Raw genomic sequence first — 22,023 nt, 5'->3', positions numbered from 1 at the left:
AGTCAACAACATAAAAACTATAATTAATAACATAAAAACTATAATAGGCAATAACATTAAAACTATAAGTTGAAATAAAAACGATTATAGTTATAAAATAAAAACAATAATAGTCAACTAAATAAAAACTATAATAATAACAAAAACTATAATAGGCAAGAACAAAACCATTAATAGTTAAAATAAAAACGATTATAGTTAATAAAATAAAAAATAATAGTTAATAACATAACAACTATAATGAGTAACATAAAGACTATAATAGTTAATATAAAAACTAATAGTTAATAACATATTTTAATTTTCCTGAAGGAATCAATAAAGTACTATCTATCTATCTATCTATCTAGCTATCTATCTATCTATAAAAACTGTAATGGTTAATGACATAAAAAATGTAATAATAAACAAAGACAATAATAGTTAACAGAAAAACTACAATAGTTAAAATAAAGACTATAATAGTTTAACCAAAACTATAATGGTCAATTAAATAAAAACTATAATAATTAACACATAGACTATGATAGTTAATAACATAAAACCTATATTCTTAATTACATAAAAAACTAAAAGTTAACATAAAAACTATAATAGTTATTAACATAAAAGCGATAATAGTTAATCACGTAAAAACTGTCATGGTTAAGAACATAAAAAACTATAATAATTAACTTACACTATAACAGTTAACTACATAAAAACTAACAGTTGATAACATAAAACTTATAGTAGTTAATCACATAAAAACCGTAATGGTGAATAACATAAAAACTATAATTAACTTAAGACTAAAATTGTTAACATAAAAACTGCAATAGTTAATTACAGAAAATTTAAAATAGTTAACATAAAGACTATAATAGTTAATAAACATAGAAACTATAATGTTAATTACATAAAAAACTATAATAATTAACCAATAGACTTTAACAGTTAATAACATAAAACTATAATGTTAATTAAATAAAAAAATATAATAGCTAACATAAAAACTATAATAGCTATTAACATAAAAACTATAATAGCTATTGACATAAAAACAATAATATTCAATCACGTAAAAAGTGTCATGGGTAACATAAAAACTATAATAATTAACATACACGATAATAGTTAATTACATAAAAACTAATAGTTAATAACATAAAACCTATAATAGTTAATTACATAAAATTGTAATGGTTAATAGCATAAACATTATAATGATTAAAAAAAAGACTATAATAGTTAACATAAAAACTACAATAGTTAATTACATAAAAACTATCATAGCTAACATAAAGACTATAATAGTTAGTAACATAAAAACTATAATGGTTAATTGACATAAAAACTATAATAATTAACAAATAGACTATAATAGTTAATAACATAAAACTATAATGTTAAATACATAAAACTGTAATGGTTAATAACATGAAAATTATAATGATTACCATAAAGGACTCTAATAGTTTAACATAAAAACTACAATAGTTTAATTACATAAAAATGATAATAGTTAACATAAAGACTATAATAGTTAATAACATAAAAACTATAATAGTTAATAACATAAAAACTATAATAGTTAATAACATAAAAAACTATAATAGTTAATAACATAAAACTATAATGTTAATTACATAAAAACTATAATAGTTAACATCAAAAACTATAATACTTAATCACATTAAAAGTGTCATGGTTAATAACATAAAAAACTATGTAATAATTAACATAGACTGTAATAGTAAGTTACATAAAAACTAATAGTTCATACAGTAACATAATAAAACTGTAATGGTTAATTACATAAAATAGTTAACATAAAAAACAATAGTAAAATAACAAAAAAAACGATTATAGTTAATAAACGGGGTGGTTTAGCTCGGGTGGTAGAGTGGCCGTGCCAGCTAACTTGAGGGTTGCAGGTTCGATTCTCGCTTGCCGCCATCCTAGTCACTGCCGTTGTGTCCCTTGGGCAAGACACTTTACCCACCTGTTCCCAGTGCCACCCACACTGGTTTGAATGTAACTTAGATATTGGGGTTTCACTATGTAAAGCGCTTTGAGTCACCTTGAGAAAAGCGCTATATAAATATAATTCACTTCACACTTCACTAATAACAAAACATATAACAGTAAAAAAACATTAAAACGAAAATAATTAATAACTTACAAATGATAATAGTTAATAACATAAAAATGATTACAGTTGTGACAAACCTTTTTAGCCAGCACAAACATTTGGGGACAAGTTTGGGGGAGATGTTAAAAGGTGCACTGGTCATGAATAATAAAACGTTAATAACATAAAAACTATAACAGACAAAAAAAAATGCAGCACAAAACCAGCACAAATGTTGCTGCATGAATAATAAAACGTTAACATGACAACTATAATAGTTAGACAAAAAAACAATCACAGCACAAATGGAATAGACATGTTTGGGAGATTTTTCACAAGGTGGGGGACAGGAGGGGGTGGGGGGACACTGGATGACGTCACTGGTCAGAAACTGTATTCTAGAAACTGGCAGTGTTATTTTATTTTCATACGGTGGGGGGGCAACTTCACACAGGTAAGAAAGTGTGCTTGAGTGTAATATTTTGCAAAATGTGTGTGGTCGTCACCGGCAGGCCTGGGGGTCCTGGAAAACCTGGTGGTCCTGAAATACCCTGGAAACACACACACACACACGATATCAAAAAGCAAAAAGTGTGTTATACAAGTGTGCAGAGAGGTGGCATCTTTATCAATGGGGATGTGGCTCCCTCTGGTGGGCTCAAAACAGAACTTCATGTCCAAGCAGCCAGGTCGCACGCATTTCGACTGGAAAACGTTTTTTTCGTTTTTTAATCCAATGAATGAGCAAGTGAAGGGTTGTTAAAAACATGAACATGAACATGATAAACATGCTTGAAGTAACCATGGAAAAAAACATCATCCTGGTCCTACCCGAGAGCCTTTCAGTCCGACACGCCCTGCAAGGCCCCGCTGACCCTGCATGACCACATTTATGATTATTAGACGATTTTTTTTCTTCTTATCTTTGGAAACAAAAGCCACACCTACCTTCTCTCCTTCAGGACCTTGGCCTCCTTCGTTGCCGGGGTAACCCATCACTCCTGCAGCCCCACCGTATCCCAGGTAACCCGGCTTCCCCCCTGCGGCGGAGGGGTGAGGCAATTTTAAAGGGGGTGGAGTTCACCTCAGGTTTTCTGTGAGGTCACCACTGGGGGGCAGCGGAGTCCACAGAGCGGGACTTTGCTGCGAAGCAGGAACCGCCGAGGGAAAGCCTCAAAAAGTAACAGCAGTGGCTCACCTTTTGACCTTTCACCCCATCGCAGTGACACAAGGACTTTCCGTTGCAGTGACACACCTGACGGGAGAGGGGGGCAAAAGGAAACACAAAAGGACGCTTGTGAAGTCAAAATGTTTGATGTCAGATGTTTGTGGTTGTTTTTTTTATCTCAGGCAGAACATTTTGAAGTCCACTAACCCAAACATCTTTTTGTGTGTGTGTGAACAGGCAAACGTTGGTCTCTCACACACACACACACACACACACACGCACACACACACACACACACACACGCACACACACAGCTACCAGCTGATGGCGTCTTATCGTCATTCCCATCTCGTATCTCCCGACGCCGCCATCCTGCCATCACGCCGTCATGCTAAGACACGTTTTATCCTCATTTCATGTACCTGTCTCCTGACCTTTGACACCCCGAACCCAAGTTTGTAGACCTGGACAATGTTGCCAACCTACACAAGACCATGGACTGTATTGTAGACCTGCACTATACCATTGACTTTGTTGAAAGCCAGGACGGCAACATGGGACTATGTTGTAAACCTACACTACTACATGGACTGTGTTGTAGACCTGAACAAATCCATGGACCATGTTGTAAAAATGAACTAAAAACAAGACATGGGTTGTAAACCTGGACAAGACCCTTAGACTTTGTTGAAAGCCAGGTTGGCAACATGGGACTGTGTTGTAAACCTACACTACTACATGGACTGTGTTGTAGACCTGAACAAATCCACGGACCATGTTGTAATCCTGAACTAAAACACAACATGTGTTGTAGACCTGGACAAGACCTTGGACTTTGTTGAAAGCCAGGACGGCAACATCCTTTAAAACTGTGTTGTAAACTAGCTTACCACATGGACTGCACTGTAAAAAAATGTATAGTTAAATTACTCTAATTTTCTACTGTAATTTTTCTATTTTTTTTAAATAGGTTATAAAAACTGTAGAATTGAAGGACATTATCTGTAAATAAACAAACTGCCTGTTATTTTATGTAATATGCCAGTAATGACAAACTATGTATATTTCTATTTTTTTACAGGAAAATACCGAATTAATTATACATATCCATTTCCTGTTTTCTAAAATTACTTTTCAAATTCATGTAAAATTAAAGTAATCAACTTTCATTAAATATGTAGCTTGTTATTTAAAAGGGTGGTAGCGGGGGTGTAGCCCGGAAAAGTCAGCGCTGCATGGGATTCTGTGTATTTGTTATGTTGTGTTTATGTTGTGTTACAGTGAGGATGCCTCCTGAAATGTGTTCATCATTCTTGTTTGATGTGGGTTTCCCACTGTGGCGCATATTTGTAACAGTGTTAAAGTTGTTTGTACAGCCACCGTCAGTGTGACCTGTGTGGCCTGTTGACCAAGCATGTCTTGCAGTCTCTATCATGTGTCTTTCAAAGCCGTACACATTACTCGCCCAAGTCGACACGCTGGTGATTCGGTGAATGAGTGAACGCAAAGTGCGACAAAAGCCCTGTCACGGTACGGCCCGCGATATATTCGCCCGGGGCAGACATTGAGTCACTGAATGTCCTCGCGGTATACCGATAGGATCGGTAAGTATGTCGCTAGGGCGGGATAGCTATTCATGGAAGGTGAACCCACTTTGCAACAAGTTCCTGTATCCAGTCGGCCCCCCCGGTAAGGTGAATGTGAGACCCCTGATCCTAACAATTCAGAAAAATCTGTAAAACAATGGTATTTTTCTGTGGAACTGCCAGCATTTTCACTTCATTAAAGGTGGTTGATCGTAATAATTTGGAAAAAACTCTGTAGAATAAAGGTATTTTTTATGCAGAAACTGTTTGCAACGTCACTTTATTAAAGGTGGTTAATTTTAATAATTTAGTAAAAATCTGTAAAATTACGATGTTTCTCCGCAAAAACGTTTTCATTAAAATCTATGTAAATATAATTGTTTTTGATCATTATTTGGTTTACAATGTTTTACTTTAATTTTATGGTTTTCGTTTTGCCAGCCGTACCTGCCAGTAAATGACCGTTTTTTTTACAGAATTTTTTTTTACAGTGTGTGTTGTAGATCTGGAGAGACCATGCAGTGTATTGTATAGACAAGTGTTGCAGACCTGAACAAGACCATGGACAATGTTGTCAACCTAAACAAGACTATGGACTGTGTTGTAAACCTGAACTACAACACAGAATGTTGTTATAGCGCACCTGACCACAAACATGTGTTGTAGACCATGGAGTGTATTGTAGACCTGAACAAGACCATGGACCATATTGTAAACTTTAACTATGACACGACGTGGGTTGTAGAGCTGCACAAGGACGTGGTCTAGTTTAAAAACCCGTACAAGACTTTGGAGATTATTGTAGAACGGGACAAAAACCATGGACCATGTTGTAAACTTTAACTAATGACACAGGTTGTAGATCTGCACAAGACCGTGGTCTAAATTGTAGCCCTGGACAATACCATGGACAATGTTGTCAACCAGGTCAAGACCATGGACCATGTTGTAAACCTAATCTACAACTTGGCATGTGTTGTAGACTTGCACAAGACCATCCAGTATATTATAGTACTGGACAAGACAATGGACCATTGTGTAAACTTTAACTCTGACACAACATGGGTTGTAGACCTGCACAAGACTGTGGTCTAGATTGTAGACCTGGAAAATACCATGCACAATGTTGTCAACCTGGACAAGGCCCATGGACCCGTGTTGTAGACCTGAACTACAACACAACATGTGTTGTAGACCTGTACCACGGACCATGGAGAGTATTGTAGATCTGGACAAGACCCACAAACCATGTTATAAACTGAGCTACAAACGATATGTGTTGTAGACCTGCACAAGAATATGGTCCAGATGTCGATCTGGACAAGACCATGGACAATTTTTTTCAACTTGGACAAGGACCATGGACAATTTTGTAAACTTGGACAAGACCATTGGACTGTGTTGTAAACCTGAAAAACTACAACAACACATCATGTATTGTAGAAGCTAAAACAAAACTATGGAGTGTAAAGTCAACCTGAAGAAGAGCATGGGACAACGTTGTAAACCTGAACGGACAAGACACACATGTGTTGTAGACCTGCACAAGAACATGGTCTAGATTGTAGACCTGGACAAGACTATAGGACAATGTTGTCAACCTGGACAAGACCATGGACTGTGTTGTAAACCTGAACTGCAACCACAGAATGTATTGTAGACCTGAACTACAACACTATATGTGCTGGAGACGTGCACTAAACCGTGGTCTAGATTTTAGACCTGGACAAGACCATGGACAAGATTGTCAACCTAGGTAAAAACTATGTACTTTGTTGTAAACCTCAAATAGACCTGCACGATACCATGGAGTGTAATGTAGACCTAGACAAGACCGTGGACCATGATGCAAACCTGAACTCGAACGCGACGTGCTGGTAGACCTGCAAAAGACTGTGGTCTAGATTGTAGACCTGGACTGTGTTGTTAACCTGGATTAAACGGTACTTCAACATGGACTTTGTTGTAAACCAGGACTAGAGTGGACTATAAACTTTGTTGTAGTCCTAGACTATAAAAAGGACTGGGTTGTTGACTTGGACTGAAACATGGACTGTGTTGTAGTCTCGGCAAGACTTTGAAATGCGTAATAGACCTCCACTAAAATAGACTCTGATGTGTACCTAAACAGTGTTGCGGACCTGGCCTATACCATCATTTTTGTTATAAACCTGGACTACAACCAAGATTGTGTTACAGGCCTGGACTAGAATAAAAATTCTCATAAACCAGGACTACAACATGGACTGCATTGTAGACCTTGACTGAAACAAAGACTGTCATACACCTGTAACAGAACATAGACTGAGTTGTAAACATTGACTACAACATGGACTCTTTTGTAGACCTGAATTAGAACATGGACAGTGTTGCAGACCTGGACTAGAGTAGGGACTGTGTCATAAACCAGAACTAAAACATGGACTGTGTCATACACCCGTACTAGAACATGGACAGTCTTGTAAACCTGGCCTACAACTAGACTGTGTTGTAGACACTAAACAAGACCTTGGACTATGTTGTAAACCTAGAATAAAATGGATTTAGATATAAACACAAACATGGACTGTCTTAGACCAGCACCAGTGCATGAACTGTTGAGTAAACCTAGACTTGTGGACTACAACATGGAATGGGTTGTTAAACCGGACTATTGCATTGACTATGCCGTAGACCTGGACTAGACCGTGGACTGTGTAACAAAGGAGAGGAACAACAAGGACTTTGTTGTAGACCTGGACTACAACATGGACTGTATAATACATCCAGACTAAAACATGGATTGTGTCGTAAACCTGGACTACAAAATGGACTGTGTTGTAGACCTAGGCTAAACCTTTGTTGCAGACCTGGACTGGAACATGGACTATGTGGTAGACCTGGACTTAAACATGGACTGTATCATAAACCCAAACAAAACAAGGTTGTAAAACCAGGACTAGACCATGACATTTTTTATAAACTTGGACTAAATTATGGACTATATCCTAAACCTGCACCGCAACATGGAATATGACATAGCCCTGGACTAAAACATGGTGTGTAGGTGCACTGAAATGGACTATGATGTAAACTGAGTCTGTGATATACACCTGGACTAGACCATGATCTTTGTTGTAGGCCTTGACTACAGCATGGACTGCATCATAGACCTAGACTAGAACGTGGACTATGTTAATAGACAATAGAATATAACATATATTGTGTTGTAGACCTAGACTAGACCATGGATTTTGTCATAAAGCCCAACAAAACAAAGTCGTAAGACCAGGACTAGACCATGACTGATGTTATTGGCCTGGACTAGAACATGGACTGTGTCAGACATTGACTGCATTGTACACCTGGACTACAATTGACTGTGATGTAATCCTAGACTGTGTTGCAGGACGGGGCTAGAGTAGGGGACTGTGTCATAAACCAGGACTAAAACATGGACTGTGCCATACACCTGTACTAGAACATGGACAGTGATGTAAACCTGGCCTACAAATTCACTGGGTTGTAAACCTTAAACAAAACCTTGGACTATGTTGTAAACCAGGAATAAAATTGACTTTGATGTACACACAGGCATGGACTGTCTTAGACCAGGACCAGTACATCAACTGTTTAGTAAACCTGGACTTGTATACTTGAACCTGGAACGGGTTTTTAAACCGGACTAGTGCATTGACTGTGCTGTAGACCCGGACTAGAATGTGGACTGTGTACCAAAGGAGGGGTACAACAAAGACATCATTGTAGACCTGGCCTACAACGTGGACTGTATCATACATCCAGACTAAAACATGGATTGTGTCGTAAACCTGGACTACAAAATGGACTGTGTTGTAGACCCAGGCAAGACCTTGACCTGTGTCGTAGAGCTGCACTAGAATGGACTATTTTATAGACCTGGATTAGACAAAACTATGTTGTAGACCTGTAGACTGGAACATGGACTATGTGGTAGACCTGGACTTAAACATGGACTGAATCATAAATCCAAACAAAACCAGGTTGTAAAACCAGGAGTAGACCATGACATTTTTAATAGGCTTGGACTAGATTATGGAATGTGTCCTAAACCTGCACCACAACGTGGATATGACATAGACCTGGACTTAAACAGGGTGTGTAGGTGCACTAGAAACGACTATGATGTAAACTGAGTCTGTGTTGTACACCTGGACTAGACCATGATCTTTGTTGTAGACCTTGACTACAGCATGGACTGCATTATAGTCCTGGACTAGGACGTTGACTAAATTTATATACATAGATTATAACATATATTGTGTTGTAGACCTAGACTAGACCATGGATTGTGTAATAAACCCAAACAAAACAAAGTTGTAAGACCAGGACTATAGATCATGAAATGTGTTATTGGCATAGACTAGAACATGGACTATGTCATAGGACTGCATTGTACACCTGGACTAGAATGGACTGTGATGTAAATCTAGGCTGTGTCGCAGACCTGGACTAGACAATTAACACTCCTGTACACCTGGACAAGACCGGAGACAGTGTTATAAACCTGAACTACAATATTGGACTGTCCTGTAGACCTGGAGATGGACTGTGACTTAGACAAGCACTAGAACATGGACTGCATTGTACACCTGGACTAGAAGACACGCACTAGCCCATGGACTGCATTGTACACCTGGACTAGAATGGACTGTGATATAAACCTAGACTGTGTCTAGTCAATTCACTTTCCTGTACACCTGGACTAGACCGCAGACAGTGTTATTAAACCTGTACTACAACATTGGACTGTCTCTTAGACGCGCTCTAGAACATGGACTGCAATGTACACCTGGACTAGATTGGACTGTGATAAAAACTTAGACTGTGTCGCAGGCCCGGACTAGACAATTAACTTTCCTGTACACCTGGATTAGACCGGAGACAGTGTTATTAAATCTGTACTACAACATTGGACTGTTTCTTAGACCCGTACTAGAACATGGACTGTACACCTGGACTAGAATGGACTGTGATATAAACCTAGAATCTGTCGCAGACCCGGACTATGGACTGTTAAGAAATGATAACGTTTGGATCTTAAGCTCATGAAGGTATCAACACAGCTTGCATTTTTTTACACACACACACACACACACACACACACACACACACACACACACACACACACACACACACACACACACACACACACACACACAAAGCAAATGTATCAAAACTGGATACATTTAATTTTCACAATTAGAGAGGTTCAATAAATCCCCCTCCCTCCAGAAGAAACGTTTTAAAAAAACAATTAAAAAGTTAATTGAAAAGTTAATTGCAATCGGGGGCGCGCTTGCTCACCGTCTCGGCGTCTCCCGGAGATCCGCGGAGGAGGAGCACCAGTAGCGGCAGGAAGGGCGCCCCCGAGCCCCCCAGAAGAACCATGAAAGTGACGTTCAGCCTCGATTTAGTCCACTTTGAGCTCACCCGGTTCGGGTTCGATTCAGGTCCTCTCCTCCGCGCGGCTCAGTTCGGCTTCTGGCGGGTCACCAACCTGCCGCTCAGGGTGTCTGTTCTCCTAGTCAATCACCATCATTCGCTCTTGCATTTCCGGTTTGTGACTTCAAAATTAAACCTTATTTTTGAGTTAATAACGTCCACATCATCCAACTTGTTGAGTCTCGTTGTTATAACAATATTAATACAAACGCGTCCTCTAATTTAGGATGACTTCCTGTTGACAATATTTCGATATAGTAAATATAGTTTTTACTTTGGTCAGGTGACCCTTCCAAAGAAGAATGCAGATAACATGTCCATGTAGAAAACAACATAAATAAAAGTTGAATAAAAGTTATACCAGGTACTTCGTCTCAGTAAAAAAAAACAACACACATCTTCACTGCTTTGTCTTTCTAACAACACTTTCTTATTTTGTGACTGGCTGTTAGACAAACGTGTTCTATGATGAAGGCAAAATAATCCCATTAAGCGGCACCTTGATGAGCTTTTATTTTGGCATGCGCAACCACCCACCGGAAGTGTGAAGATGTCCCACTTGGCTTTGGCGCCACTGATGCTCCGGCAAGAGTCGCGCGGAGTCTTTTTGGCGACATGAAGGTCGAGTGACGCCGCGGAGCAGCGCCACGGCTTCAGGTAAGACAGCTGTAAATCGTCCCATTGATTGACTGGCGTCACATGACCAGCCAACCTCCAATCAGCTCGACTGTGACGTCACTGATCAGTAACCTGCACGATCTGTTGAAAAGTGGAAAAAACAATTAAACGTTGGTCTAGATAATCAACATGATATTTATTTATGAATGGTGTTGCATTAGTGAGAATACTTAAACTATGCATTGTTTGTAGACCAGAGAAGACAAAACAAGCAAAAATGACAACAATGTTTGCCACACGCTAAATGACATGTAAACAACGCAAACTTTCACCTGCACCAGCAAGCAAGTGCACATGGTTCCTCTGTTTGGGGGTTGAACCTGATCTCTTTTTACTATTTGCATATGTTCACTTAAATGTTTTTAATGGCCTTTTTGTCACAAGGTCGCGACATAAGGTGTGTTGACGTGTACAGTACAGGATTATAGACTAAGTTTGTAACATACAGGAGTATACTGAAATGTTGTAACATACAATTTTGTACACTTAGGTTGTAACAAACAGGAGTATACTCAAATATTGTAACTTAAAATTATGTACACTAAGGTTGTAACATACAGGAGTATACTCAAATGTTGTAACATACAATTATATACACTAAGGTTGTGACGTACAGGAGTATACTCAAATATTGTAACTTACAATTATGTACACTAAGGTTATAACATACAGGAGTATACTCAAATGTTGTAACATACAATTATGTACACTTAGGTTGTAACATACAGGAGTATACTCAAATGTAACATACAATTATATACACTAAGGTTGTGACATACAGGAGTATACTCAAATATTGTAACTTACAATTATGTACACTAAGGTTGTAACATACAGGAGTACACTCAAATGTTGTAACATACAATTTTGTACACTTAGGTTGTAACATACAGGAGTATACTCAAATATTGTAACTTAAAATTATGTACACTAAGGTTGTAACATACAGGAGTATACTCAAATGCTGTAACATACAATTATATACACTAAGGTTGTGACATACAGGAGTATACTCAAATATTGTAACTTACAATTATGTACACTAAGGTTATAACATACAGGAGTATACTCAAATATTGTAACTTACAATTATGTACACTAAGGTTATAACATACAGGAGTATACTCAAATGTTGTAACATACAATTATGTACACTTAGGTTGTAACATACAGGAGTATACTCAAATGTTGTAACATACAATTATATACACTAAGGTTGTGACATACAGGAGTATACTCAAATATTGTAACTTACAATTATGTACACTAAGGTTGTAACATACACGAGTACACTCAAATGTTGTAACATACAATTTTGTACACTTAAGTTGTAACATACAGGAGTATACTCAAATATTGTAACTTAAAATTATGTACACTAAGGTTGTAACATACAGGAGTATACTCAAATGCTGTAACATACAATTATATACACTAAGGCTGTGACATACAGGAGTATACTCAAATATTGTAACTTACAATTATGTATACTAAGGTTATAACATACAGGAGTATACTCAAATGTTGTAACATACAATTATGTACACTTAGGTTGTAACATACAGGAGTATACTCAAATGTTGTAACATACAATTATATACACTAAGGTTGTGACATACAGGAGTATACTCAAATATTGTAACTTACAATTATGTACACTAAGGTTGTAACATACAGGAGTATACTCAAATGTTGTAACATACAATTATGTACACTTAGGTTGTAACATACAGGAGTATACTCAAATGTAACATACATTTATGTACACTTAGGTTGTAACATACAGGAGTATACTCAACTATTGTAACATACAATTATGTACACTTAAGTTGTAACATACAGGAGTATACTCAAATGTTGTAACTTACAATATTGTGACACACAAGGTTGTGACATACAAAGTTGTAACACAAGATTGTGACACAAAAGGTCGTGACATACAGGATGGAGACTTACAAGGTTGTGGCATACCCGGTCGTGATATACAAGATTCTGAAATACAATGTTGTGACATATAATTTTTTGGATACAAGGTTGTGGCATACAAGGTTGTGGCATACACTGTTGTGACATACAAGGTTGTGGTATACAAGGTTGTGGCATACAAGGTTGTGGTATGCAAGTTTGTGACATACAAGGTTGTGGCATACAATGTTGTGGCATACAGGGTTGTGACTTAAAAGGTTGTGGTATACAAGGTTGTGGCATACAAAGTTGTGACATACAAGGTTGTGGTATACGAGGTTGTGGTATACAAAGTTGTGGCATACACGGTTGTGACATACAAGGTTGTGGTATACGAGGTTGTGGTATACAAGGTTGTGGATTACAAGTGTGTGGCATACAAGGTTTTTGGCATACAAGGTTTGGACATTCAAGGTTGTGACATACCAGGTCAAGACATAAAAGTTACATTATTAATTTTGTAATGTTGATGGTGTTTATGTGGACAAAAAAGCAAAGGGAAGTCACACTGGTTGTGACAAATAAGGCTTTGATACACAAAGTTGTGGCAACCTTGTTTGCCACAACCTTGTGTGTCATAGCCTTGTATGTCACAACCTTGAATGCGACAAACAAGGTTGTGGCATTTAAGGTTGTGACATACAAGGTTTTGGCATACAGGATTTTAGCAATCATGGTTGTGGCATACAAGATTGTGGCATACCAGGTAAAGACATAAAATATACATTATTAATTTTGTAATGTTGGTGTTCATGTGGATAAAAAAAACAATGGGATGTCACACTGGTTGTGACAAGTAAGGCCTTGACACAACCTTGACTGTCACAACCTTAAATGCCACAACCTTGTTTGTCGCATTCAAGGTTGTGACATACAAGGCTATGACACACAAGGTTGTGGCAGACAAGGTTGCGACATACAAGGTTGTGGCGATTCAAGGTTGTGACATACAAGGTTTTAGCAATCAAGGTTGTGACATACAATGTTGTGGCATACAAGGTTGTGACATACAATGTTGTGGCATACAAGGTTGTGACATAAAAGTTTGTGGCATACAAGGTTGAGACACACACAGTTGTGACATACAAGTTTATAACATACAAGGTTGTGACATACAAGATTATTGCCTACAAGGTTGTAACATACAAGGTTGTGGCATAAAAGTTTGACATACAAGATTTTGACATATAAGGTTGGGTCATACAAGGTTGTGACATACAAAGTTGTGGCATACAGGGTTGTGATATACAAGGTTGTGATATTCAAGCTCGTGACATACAAGAATGGGTCATACAAGGTTGTGACATACAAGGTTGTGGTATACAAAGTTGTGTCATACAAAGTTATGTCATACAAGGTTGTGACATACAAGGTTGTGGTATACAAAGTTGTGTCATACAAAGTTATGTCATACAAGGTTGTGGCATACAATTTTGGGTCATACAAGATTGTGACATACAAATGTGTGATGTAAAAGTTTGTTATACACAGAATTTTGACATTCAGGAATGTAATACACAATATTTTGACACACAAGATTGAGGCATTCTACGTTGTGACATACAAAATTGTGACATACAATAAACTGACATACAAGTCTTTGACATGCAGGGCTGAGACACACACAGTTGTGACATAAAAGTTTGTGATACACAAGGTCGTGACATACCAAGCTGAAACACACAAGGTTGTGGCAGGTAAAATTGTAGCATACAAGGTTGTGGCATACAGAGTTAGAACATTTTAAGCGTGGTATAAAGGGTGTAATATAAAAGATTTTGACATACCGGTTGAAAACATACAAGGTTGTGACATACCAGATTGTGTCATACAAGGTTGTGACATAAAATTAATTGACACACAAGTGTTTTACATACAGGGTTGGGACACACAAGGTTGTTACATACAGGGTCGGGACACACAACATGTAAGGTGTTATATAAAGGGTTGTGACATGTAAGGAGTGATATACATCATTTTGACATACTAGTTGGAAACATACAAGGTCGTGGCACACAATGTTGTGACATACCAGGTGGTGGTATTCGAAGTTGTGATATACGGGGTGGGGACATACAATGTTGTGACATACAAAGTTGTGACATACAAGGCTGTGACACACCAGGTGGACACGTCAGTTTTTGACACACAAGGTTGTGACATACACGGTGGTGGCATACAAGGTTGTGACATACAAGATTTTGGCATTTGAATTTGTGACAAACAAGGTTGTGACATATAAGGTTGTGTTATACAAGGTTGTGACATACAAGGCTTTGGCATTTAAATTTGTGACAAACAAGGTTGTGACATACAAGATTGTTGCATACCAAGTGGACACATACAAAGTTGTGACATACAAGATTGTGTTATACAACTTTGTGACATACCAAGTGCAGACATACAAAGTTGTGACTTTACAAGGTTGTGACATACCAGGTTGTGACATACAAGGTTGTGACATACCAAGGGGAGACATACAAAGTTGTGTTATACAAAGTTGTAGCATAAAATGTTGTGCAATACCAGGTTGTGACATACAAAGTTGTGATATACAAGGTTGTGACATACAAGGTTGTGTTATACAAGGTTGTAACATACCAGTTTTATATACAAGGTTGTGACATACAAGGTTGTGACATACATGGTTGTGACATACCAGTTTGTGCGACACCAGTTTGTGACATACAAAGTTGTGACATGCAATGTTGTGTTATACAAGGTTGTAGCATACAAAGTTGTGACATACAAGGTTGTGACATACAATGTTGTGTTATACAAGGTTGTAGCATACAAGGTTGTGACATACGAGGTTGTGACATACCAGGTTGTGACATACAAGGTTGTGAGATACCAAGTGGAGACATACAAAGTTTTGTTATACAAGGTTGTAGCATAAAAGGTTGTGACATACCAGGTTGTGGCATACCAAGTTGTGACATACAAGGTTGTGACATACAAAGTTGTGTAATTCAAGGTTGTGACATAAAAGGTTGTGACATACCAGTTTGATATACAAGGTTGTGACATACAGGGTTGTGACATACAAGGTTGGGACATACCAGTTTGTGACATACAAGGTTGTGACATACCACGTTGTGACATACAAGGTTGTGATTATACCACAATGTGACATACAAGGTTGTGATTATACCACAATGTGACATACAAGGTTGTGACATACATGGTTGGGACATACCAGTTTGTGACATACAAGGTTGTGACATACCACGTTGTGACATACAAGGTTGTGATTATACCACAATGTGACATACAAGGTTGTGACATACGAGGTTGTGACATACCAGGTTGTGACATACCACGTTGTGACATACAAGGTTGTGACATATGAGGTTGTGACATACAAGGTTGTATTATGTAAGGTTGTGGCATACTAGGTTGTGACATACTAGTTTGATATACAAGGTTGTGAGTGACATACAAAGTAGTGACATACATGGTTGTGACTTACCAGTTTGTGACATACAATGTTGTGTTTTACAAAGTTGTGACATACAAGGTTGTGACATACAAAGTTGTGATATACAAGGCTGTGACATACTACTTTGTGACATACAAGCTTGTGACATACAAGGTTGTGACATACCAGTTTGATATGCAAGGTTGTGACATACAAGGTTGTGGCATACATGGTTGTGACATACAAGGTTGTGACATATAAGGTTGTGACATACAAGGTTGTATCATCTAAGGTTGTGACATACTAGGTTGTGACATACTAGTTTGATATACAAGGTTGTGAGTGACATACAAAGTAGTGACATACATGGTTGTGACATACTACTTTGTGACATACAAGCTTGTGACATACAAGGTTGTGACATACTAGTTTGATATACAAGGTTGTGAGTGAGATACAAAGTAGTGACATACATGGTTGTGACATACTACTTTGTGACATACAAGCTTGTGACATACAAGGTTGTGACATACCAGTTTGATATGCAAGGTTGTGACATACAAGGTTGTGGCATACATGGTTGTGACATACCAGTTTGTGACATACAAGGTTGTGACATACAAAGTTGTGTAATTCAAGGTTGTGACATAAAAGGTTGTGACATACCAGTTTGATATACAAGGTTGTGACATACAGGGTTGTGACATACATGGTTGGGACATACCAGTTTGTGACATACAAGGTTGTGACATACCACGTTGTGACATAAAAGGTTGTGATTATACCACAATGTGACATACAAGGTTGTGACATACAAGGTTGTGACATACCAGGTTGTGACATACCACGTTGTGACATACAAGGTTGTGACATATGAGGTTGTGACGTACAAGGTTGTGACATACAAGGTTGTATTATCTAAGGTTGTGGCATACTAGGTTGTGACATACAAGGTTGTGACATACTAGTTTGATATACAAGGTTGTGAGTGACATACAAAGTAGTGACATACATGGTTGTGACTTACCAGTTTGTGACATACAATGTTGTGTTTTACAAAGTTGTGACATACAAGGTTGTGACATACAAAGTTGTGATATACAAGGCTGTGACATACTACTTTGTGACATACAAGCTTATGACATACAAGGCTGTGACATACCAGTTTGATATGCAAGGTTGTGACATACAAGGTTGTGGCATACATGGTTGTGACATACCAGTTTGTGACATACAAGGTTGTGACATATAAGGTTGTGACATACAAGGTTGTATCATCTAAGGTTGTGACATACTAGTTTGATATACAAGGTTGTGAGTGACATACAAAGTAATGACATACATGGTTGTGACTTACCAGTTTGTGACATACAATGTTGTGTTTTACAAAGTTGTGACATACAAGGTTGTGACATACAAAGTTGTGATATACAAGGCTGTGACATACTACTTTGTGACATACAAGCTTGTGGCATACAAGGTTATGACATACCAGTTTGATGTGCAAGGTTGTGACATACAAGGTTGTGGCATACATGGTTGTGACATACCAGTTTGTGACATACAAGGTTGTGATATACCACGTTGTGACATACAAGGTTGTGACATACGAGGTTTTGCCATACCAGGTGGTGACATACCAAGTGGAGACATACAAAATTGTGTTATACAAGGTTGTAGCATAAAAGGTTGGGACATACAAGGTTGTGACGTACCAAGTTGTGACATACAAGGTTGTGACATACAAGGTTGTGTTATCCAAGGTTGTGACATACTAGGTTGTGACATACCAGTTTGTGACATACAAGGTTGTGACATACTAGTTTGATATACAAGGTTGTGAGTGAGATACAAAGTAGTGACATACATGGTTGTGACATACTACTTTGTGACATACAAGCTTGTGACATACAAGGTTGTGACATACCAGTTTGATATGCAAGGTTGTGACATACAAGGTTGTGGCATACATGGTTGTGACATACCAGTTTGTGACATACAAGGTTGTGACATACAAGGTTGTATCATCTAAGGTTGTGACATACCAAGTTGTGACATACAAGGTTGTGACATACAAAGTTGTGTAATTCAAGGTTGTGACATAAAAGGTTGTGACATACCAGTTTGATATACAAGGTTGTGACATACAGGGTTGTGACATACATGGTTGGGACATACCAGTTTGTGACATACAAGGTTGTGACATACCACGTTGTGACATACAAGGTTGTGATTATACCACAATGTGACATACAAGGTTGTGACATACAAGGTTGTGACATACCAGGTTGTGACATACCACGTTGTGACATACAAGGTTGTGACATATGAGGTTGTGACGTACAAGGTTGTGACATACAAGGTTGTATTATCTAAGGTTGTGGCATACTAGGTTGTGACATACAAGGTTGTGACATACTAGTTTGATATACAAGGTTGTGAGTGACATACAAAGTAGTGACATACATGGTTGTGACTTACCAGTTTGTGACATACAATGTTGTGTTTTACAAAGTTGTGACATACAAGGTAGTGACATACAAAGTTGTGATATACAAGGCTGTGACATACTACTTTGTGACATACAAGCTTATGACATACAAGGTTGTGACATACCAGTTTGATATGCAAGGTTGTGACATACAAGGTTGTGGCATACATGGTTGTGACATACCAGTTTGTGACATACAAGGTTGTGACATACCAGTTTGATATACAAGGTTGTGACATACAAGGTTGTGGCATACATGGTTGTGACATACCAGTTTGTGACATACAAGGTTGTGACATATAAGGTTGTGACATACAAGGTTGTATCATCTAAGGTTGTGACATACTAGTTTGATATACAAGGTTGTGAGTGACATACAAAGTAATGACATACATGGTTGTGACTTACCAGTTTGTGACATACAATGTTGTGTTTTACAAAGTTGTGACATACAAGGTTGTGACATACAAAGTTGTGATATACAAGGCTGTGACATACTACTTTGTGACATACAAGCTTGTGGCATACAAGGTTATGACATACCAGTTTGATGTGCAAGGTTGTGACATACAAGGTTGTGGCATACATGGTTGTGACATACCAGTTTGTGACATACAAGGTTGTGATATACCACGTTGTGACATACAAGGTTGTGACATACGAGGTTTTGCCATACCAGGTGGTGACATACCAAGTGGAGACATACAAAATTGTGTTATACAAGGTTGTAGCATAAAAGGTTGTGACATACAAGGTTGTGACGTACCAAGTTGTGACATACAAGGTTGTGACATACAAGGTTGTGTTATCCAAGGTTGTGACATACAAGGTTGTGACATACCAGTTTGATATACAAGGTTGTGACATACAAGGTAGTGACATACATGGTTGTGACTTACCAGTTTGATATACAAGGTTGTGACATACCAAGTGGAGACATACAAAGTTGTGTTATACAAGGTTGTAGCATAAAAGGTTGTGACAAATGTTTACAAGACATTTGTGTTATACCACGTTGTGACATAACATTTTGTTACATACAAAGTGGAGTCATACAAAGTTGTGACATTCCAGGTTGTAACATACCAAGTGGAGACATACGGCATTGTGACATACGAGATTTTGACATACTGTAAAAGGTTGTAGCATACAAGTTCGTGACATACCAGTTTGTGACATACAACGTTGTGACATACCAGTTTGTGACATACCAGTTTGTGACATACAAGGTTGTGACATACCAGTTTGTGACATACAAGGTTGTGACATACAAGTTTGTGACATGCCAGTTTGTGACATACAAGGTTGTGACATACCAAGTGGAGACATACAACGTTGTGACATGCAAGGTTGAAGCATACAAGGTTGTGACATGCCAAGTGGAGACATACAACGTTGTGACATACCAGGTGAACACGGTATATTATTAATTGTGAAATGTTGATTGTGTTGATGTAGATGAAGAAGTAAAATATCCATATATGGTAATGTACTCTATAGCATCGCAGGGTCATCATTGGCTGGCAAGCAGCTGGAGGTGGAGTCTGGTCTGAGTGGGCGGGGCTTCTCCTGAGCAGTCGACAAGGTGCTGCTTGACCTGTGGAAACAACATGAGACTAAGGTACACAACCAGACAACACAATGTTTACATTCATAGACACACAAAAAGACAACACAATGTTTAAATCCATGGACACACAACAAGACAACACATTGTTTACATTCACAGACATGTTTACATTCATAGAAACACAACAAGACAACACAATGTTTAAATTCATGGACACACAACAAGACAACACAAAATTTACATTGATGGACACACAGTAAGATGACACAATGTGTACATTCATGAGCATAGTTTAAGACAACACAATATTTACATTGATGGACACAACAAGATGACACAATGTGTACATTCATGGACACAAATCAAGACAACACAAAGTCTAAATTCACGGACATACAAGACGACAATATGTTTACATTTCTAAACACACAACAAGACAACACAATGTTTTCACTCATGGACACACAACATGACAACACAATCTTTACATTCATGGACACACAAGACAACACAATGTTTACATTCATGGACATACAACTAGACAACATAATGTTTACATTCATGGACACACAACAATACAACACAATATTTACATCCACAGACACACATCAATACAACTTAATATCTACATTTATTGACGCACAATAAGACAACACAAGGTTTACATTAATAGACACACAACAAGACAACACATTGTTTACATTTATAGACAGACAAGACAACACAAGCTTTACATTAATAGACACACAACAAGACAACACAATGTTTACATTCATGGACACACAACTAGACACAACAATGTTTACATTCATGGACACACAACAATACAACACAATATTTACATCCACAGACACACATCATTACAACTTAATATCAACATTTGACACACAAGGATTACATTAATGGACACACAACATGACAACACAATGTTTACATTTATAGACAGACAACAAGACAACAAGCTTTACATTCATGGACACACAACAAGACAACACAATGTTTACATTCATGGACACACAACTAGACAACACAATGTTTACATTCATTGACACACAACAATACAACACAATATTTACATCCACAGACACACATCATTACAACTTAATATCTACATTTGACACACAAGGTTTACATTAATGGACACACAACATGACAACACAATGTTTACATTTATAGACAGACAACAAGACAACAATATTTACATTCATGGACACACAACAAGACAACGCAAGGTTTACATTAATGGACACACAACAAGACAACACAATGTTTACATTCATGGACACACAATGTTTGTATTCATGGACACACAACAGTACAACACAACGTTTGCATTCATGGACCCACAACAATACAACGCAATGTGTTTATTCATAGACGCACAACAATACTACTCAATGTCTACATTTATAGACAGACACACAACAAGACAACATACTGTTTACATTTATGGACACAAAACCATACAACACAATGTGTATATTTATGGACACACAAGACAACACAATATTTACATTCATGGACACACGATAAGGCAACACAATGTGTACATTTATGGACACACAAGG

At 37.6% G+C, this 22,023-nt stretch overlaps 1 protein-coding gene and 1 long non-coding RNA gene across 4 annotated transcripts in view; one reads left to right on the top strand and one right to left on the bottom strand.

Moving 5' to 3' along the window:
- Nucleotides 1–2,412: 2,412 nt before the first annotated feature.
- LOC133537023 (uncharacterized) lies at nucleotides 2,413–3,152 on the bottom strand. Its single transcript, XR_009802593.1, has 3 exons — nucleotides 3,062–3,152; nucleotides 2,945–2,989; nucleotides 2,413–2,664 (listed from the first exon to the last, which is right to left on the bottom strand). It is a non-coding gene; the product is annotated as an uncharacterized LOC133537023 (long non-coding RNA).
- Nucleotides 3,153–10,845: 7,693 nt separating this feature from the next.
- The window catches only part of col4a4 (collagen, type IV, alpha 4), a 54,779-nt gene continuing 43,601 nt past the window's right edge, over nucleotides 10,846–22,023 (top strand). For 2 of the 3 annotated variants that reach the window (XM_061877813.1, XM_061877814.1), the window contains exons 1-2: nucleotides 10,846–10,987; nucleotides 20,386–20,506. In XM_061877813.1, coding sequence (XP_061733797.1) covers nucleotides 20,496–20,506 — 11 coding nt within the window. In that variant the 5' untranslated portion in view covers nucleotides 10,846–10,987; nucleotides 20,386–20,495. Of the gene's footprint in view, nucleotides 10,988–20,189; nucleotides 20,295–20,385; nucleotides 20,507–22,023 lie in introns of all 3 variants that reach the window. The other variant, XM_061877815.1, reaches the window with a different exon arrangement.

The sequence above is a fragment of the Nerophis ophidion genome, linkage group LG18 (assembly GCF_033978795.1).
Source record: "Nerophis ophidion isolate RoL-2023_Sa linkage group LG18, RoL_Noph_v1.0, whole genome shotgun sequence".
Lineage (NCBI taxonomy): Eukaryota > Metazoa > Chordata > Actinopteri > Syngnathiformes > Syngnathidae > Nerophis > Nerophis ophidion.
This window is presented reverse-complemented; position numbering and strand designations above follow the sequence as displayed.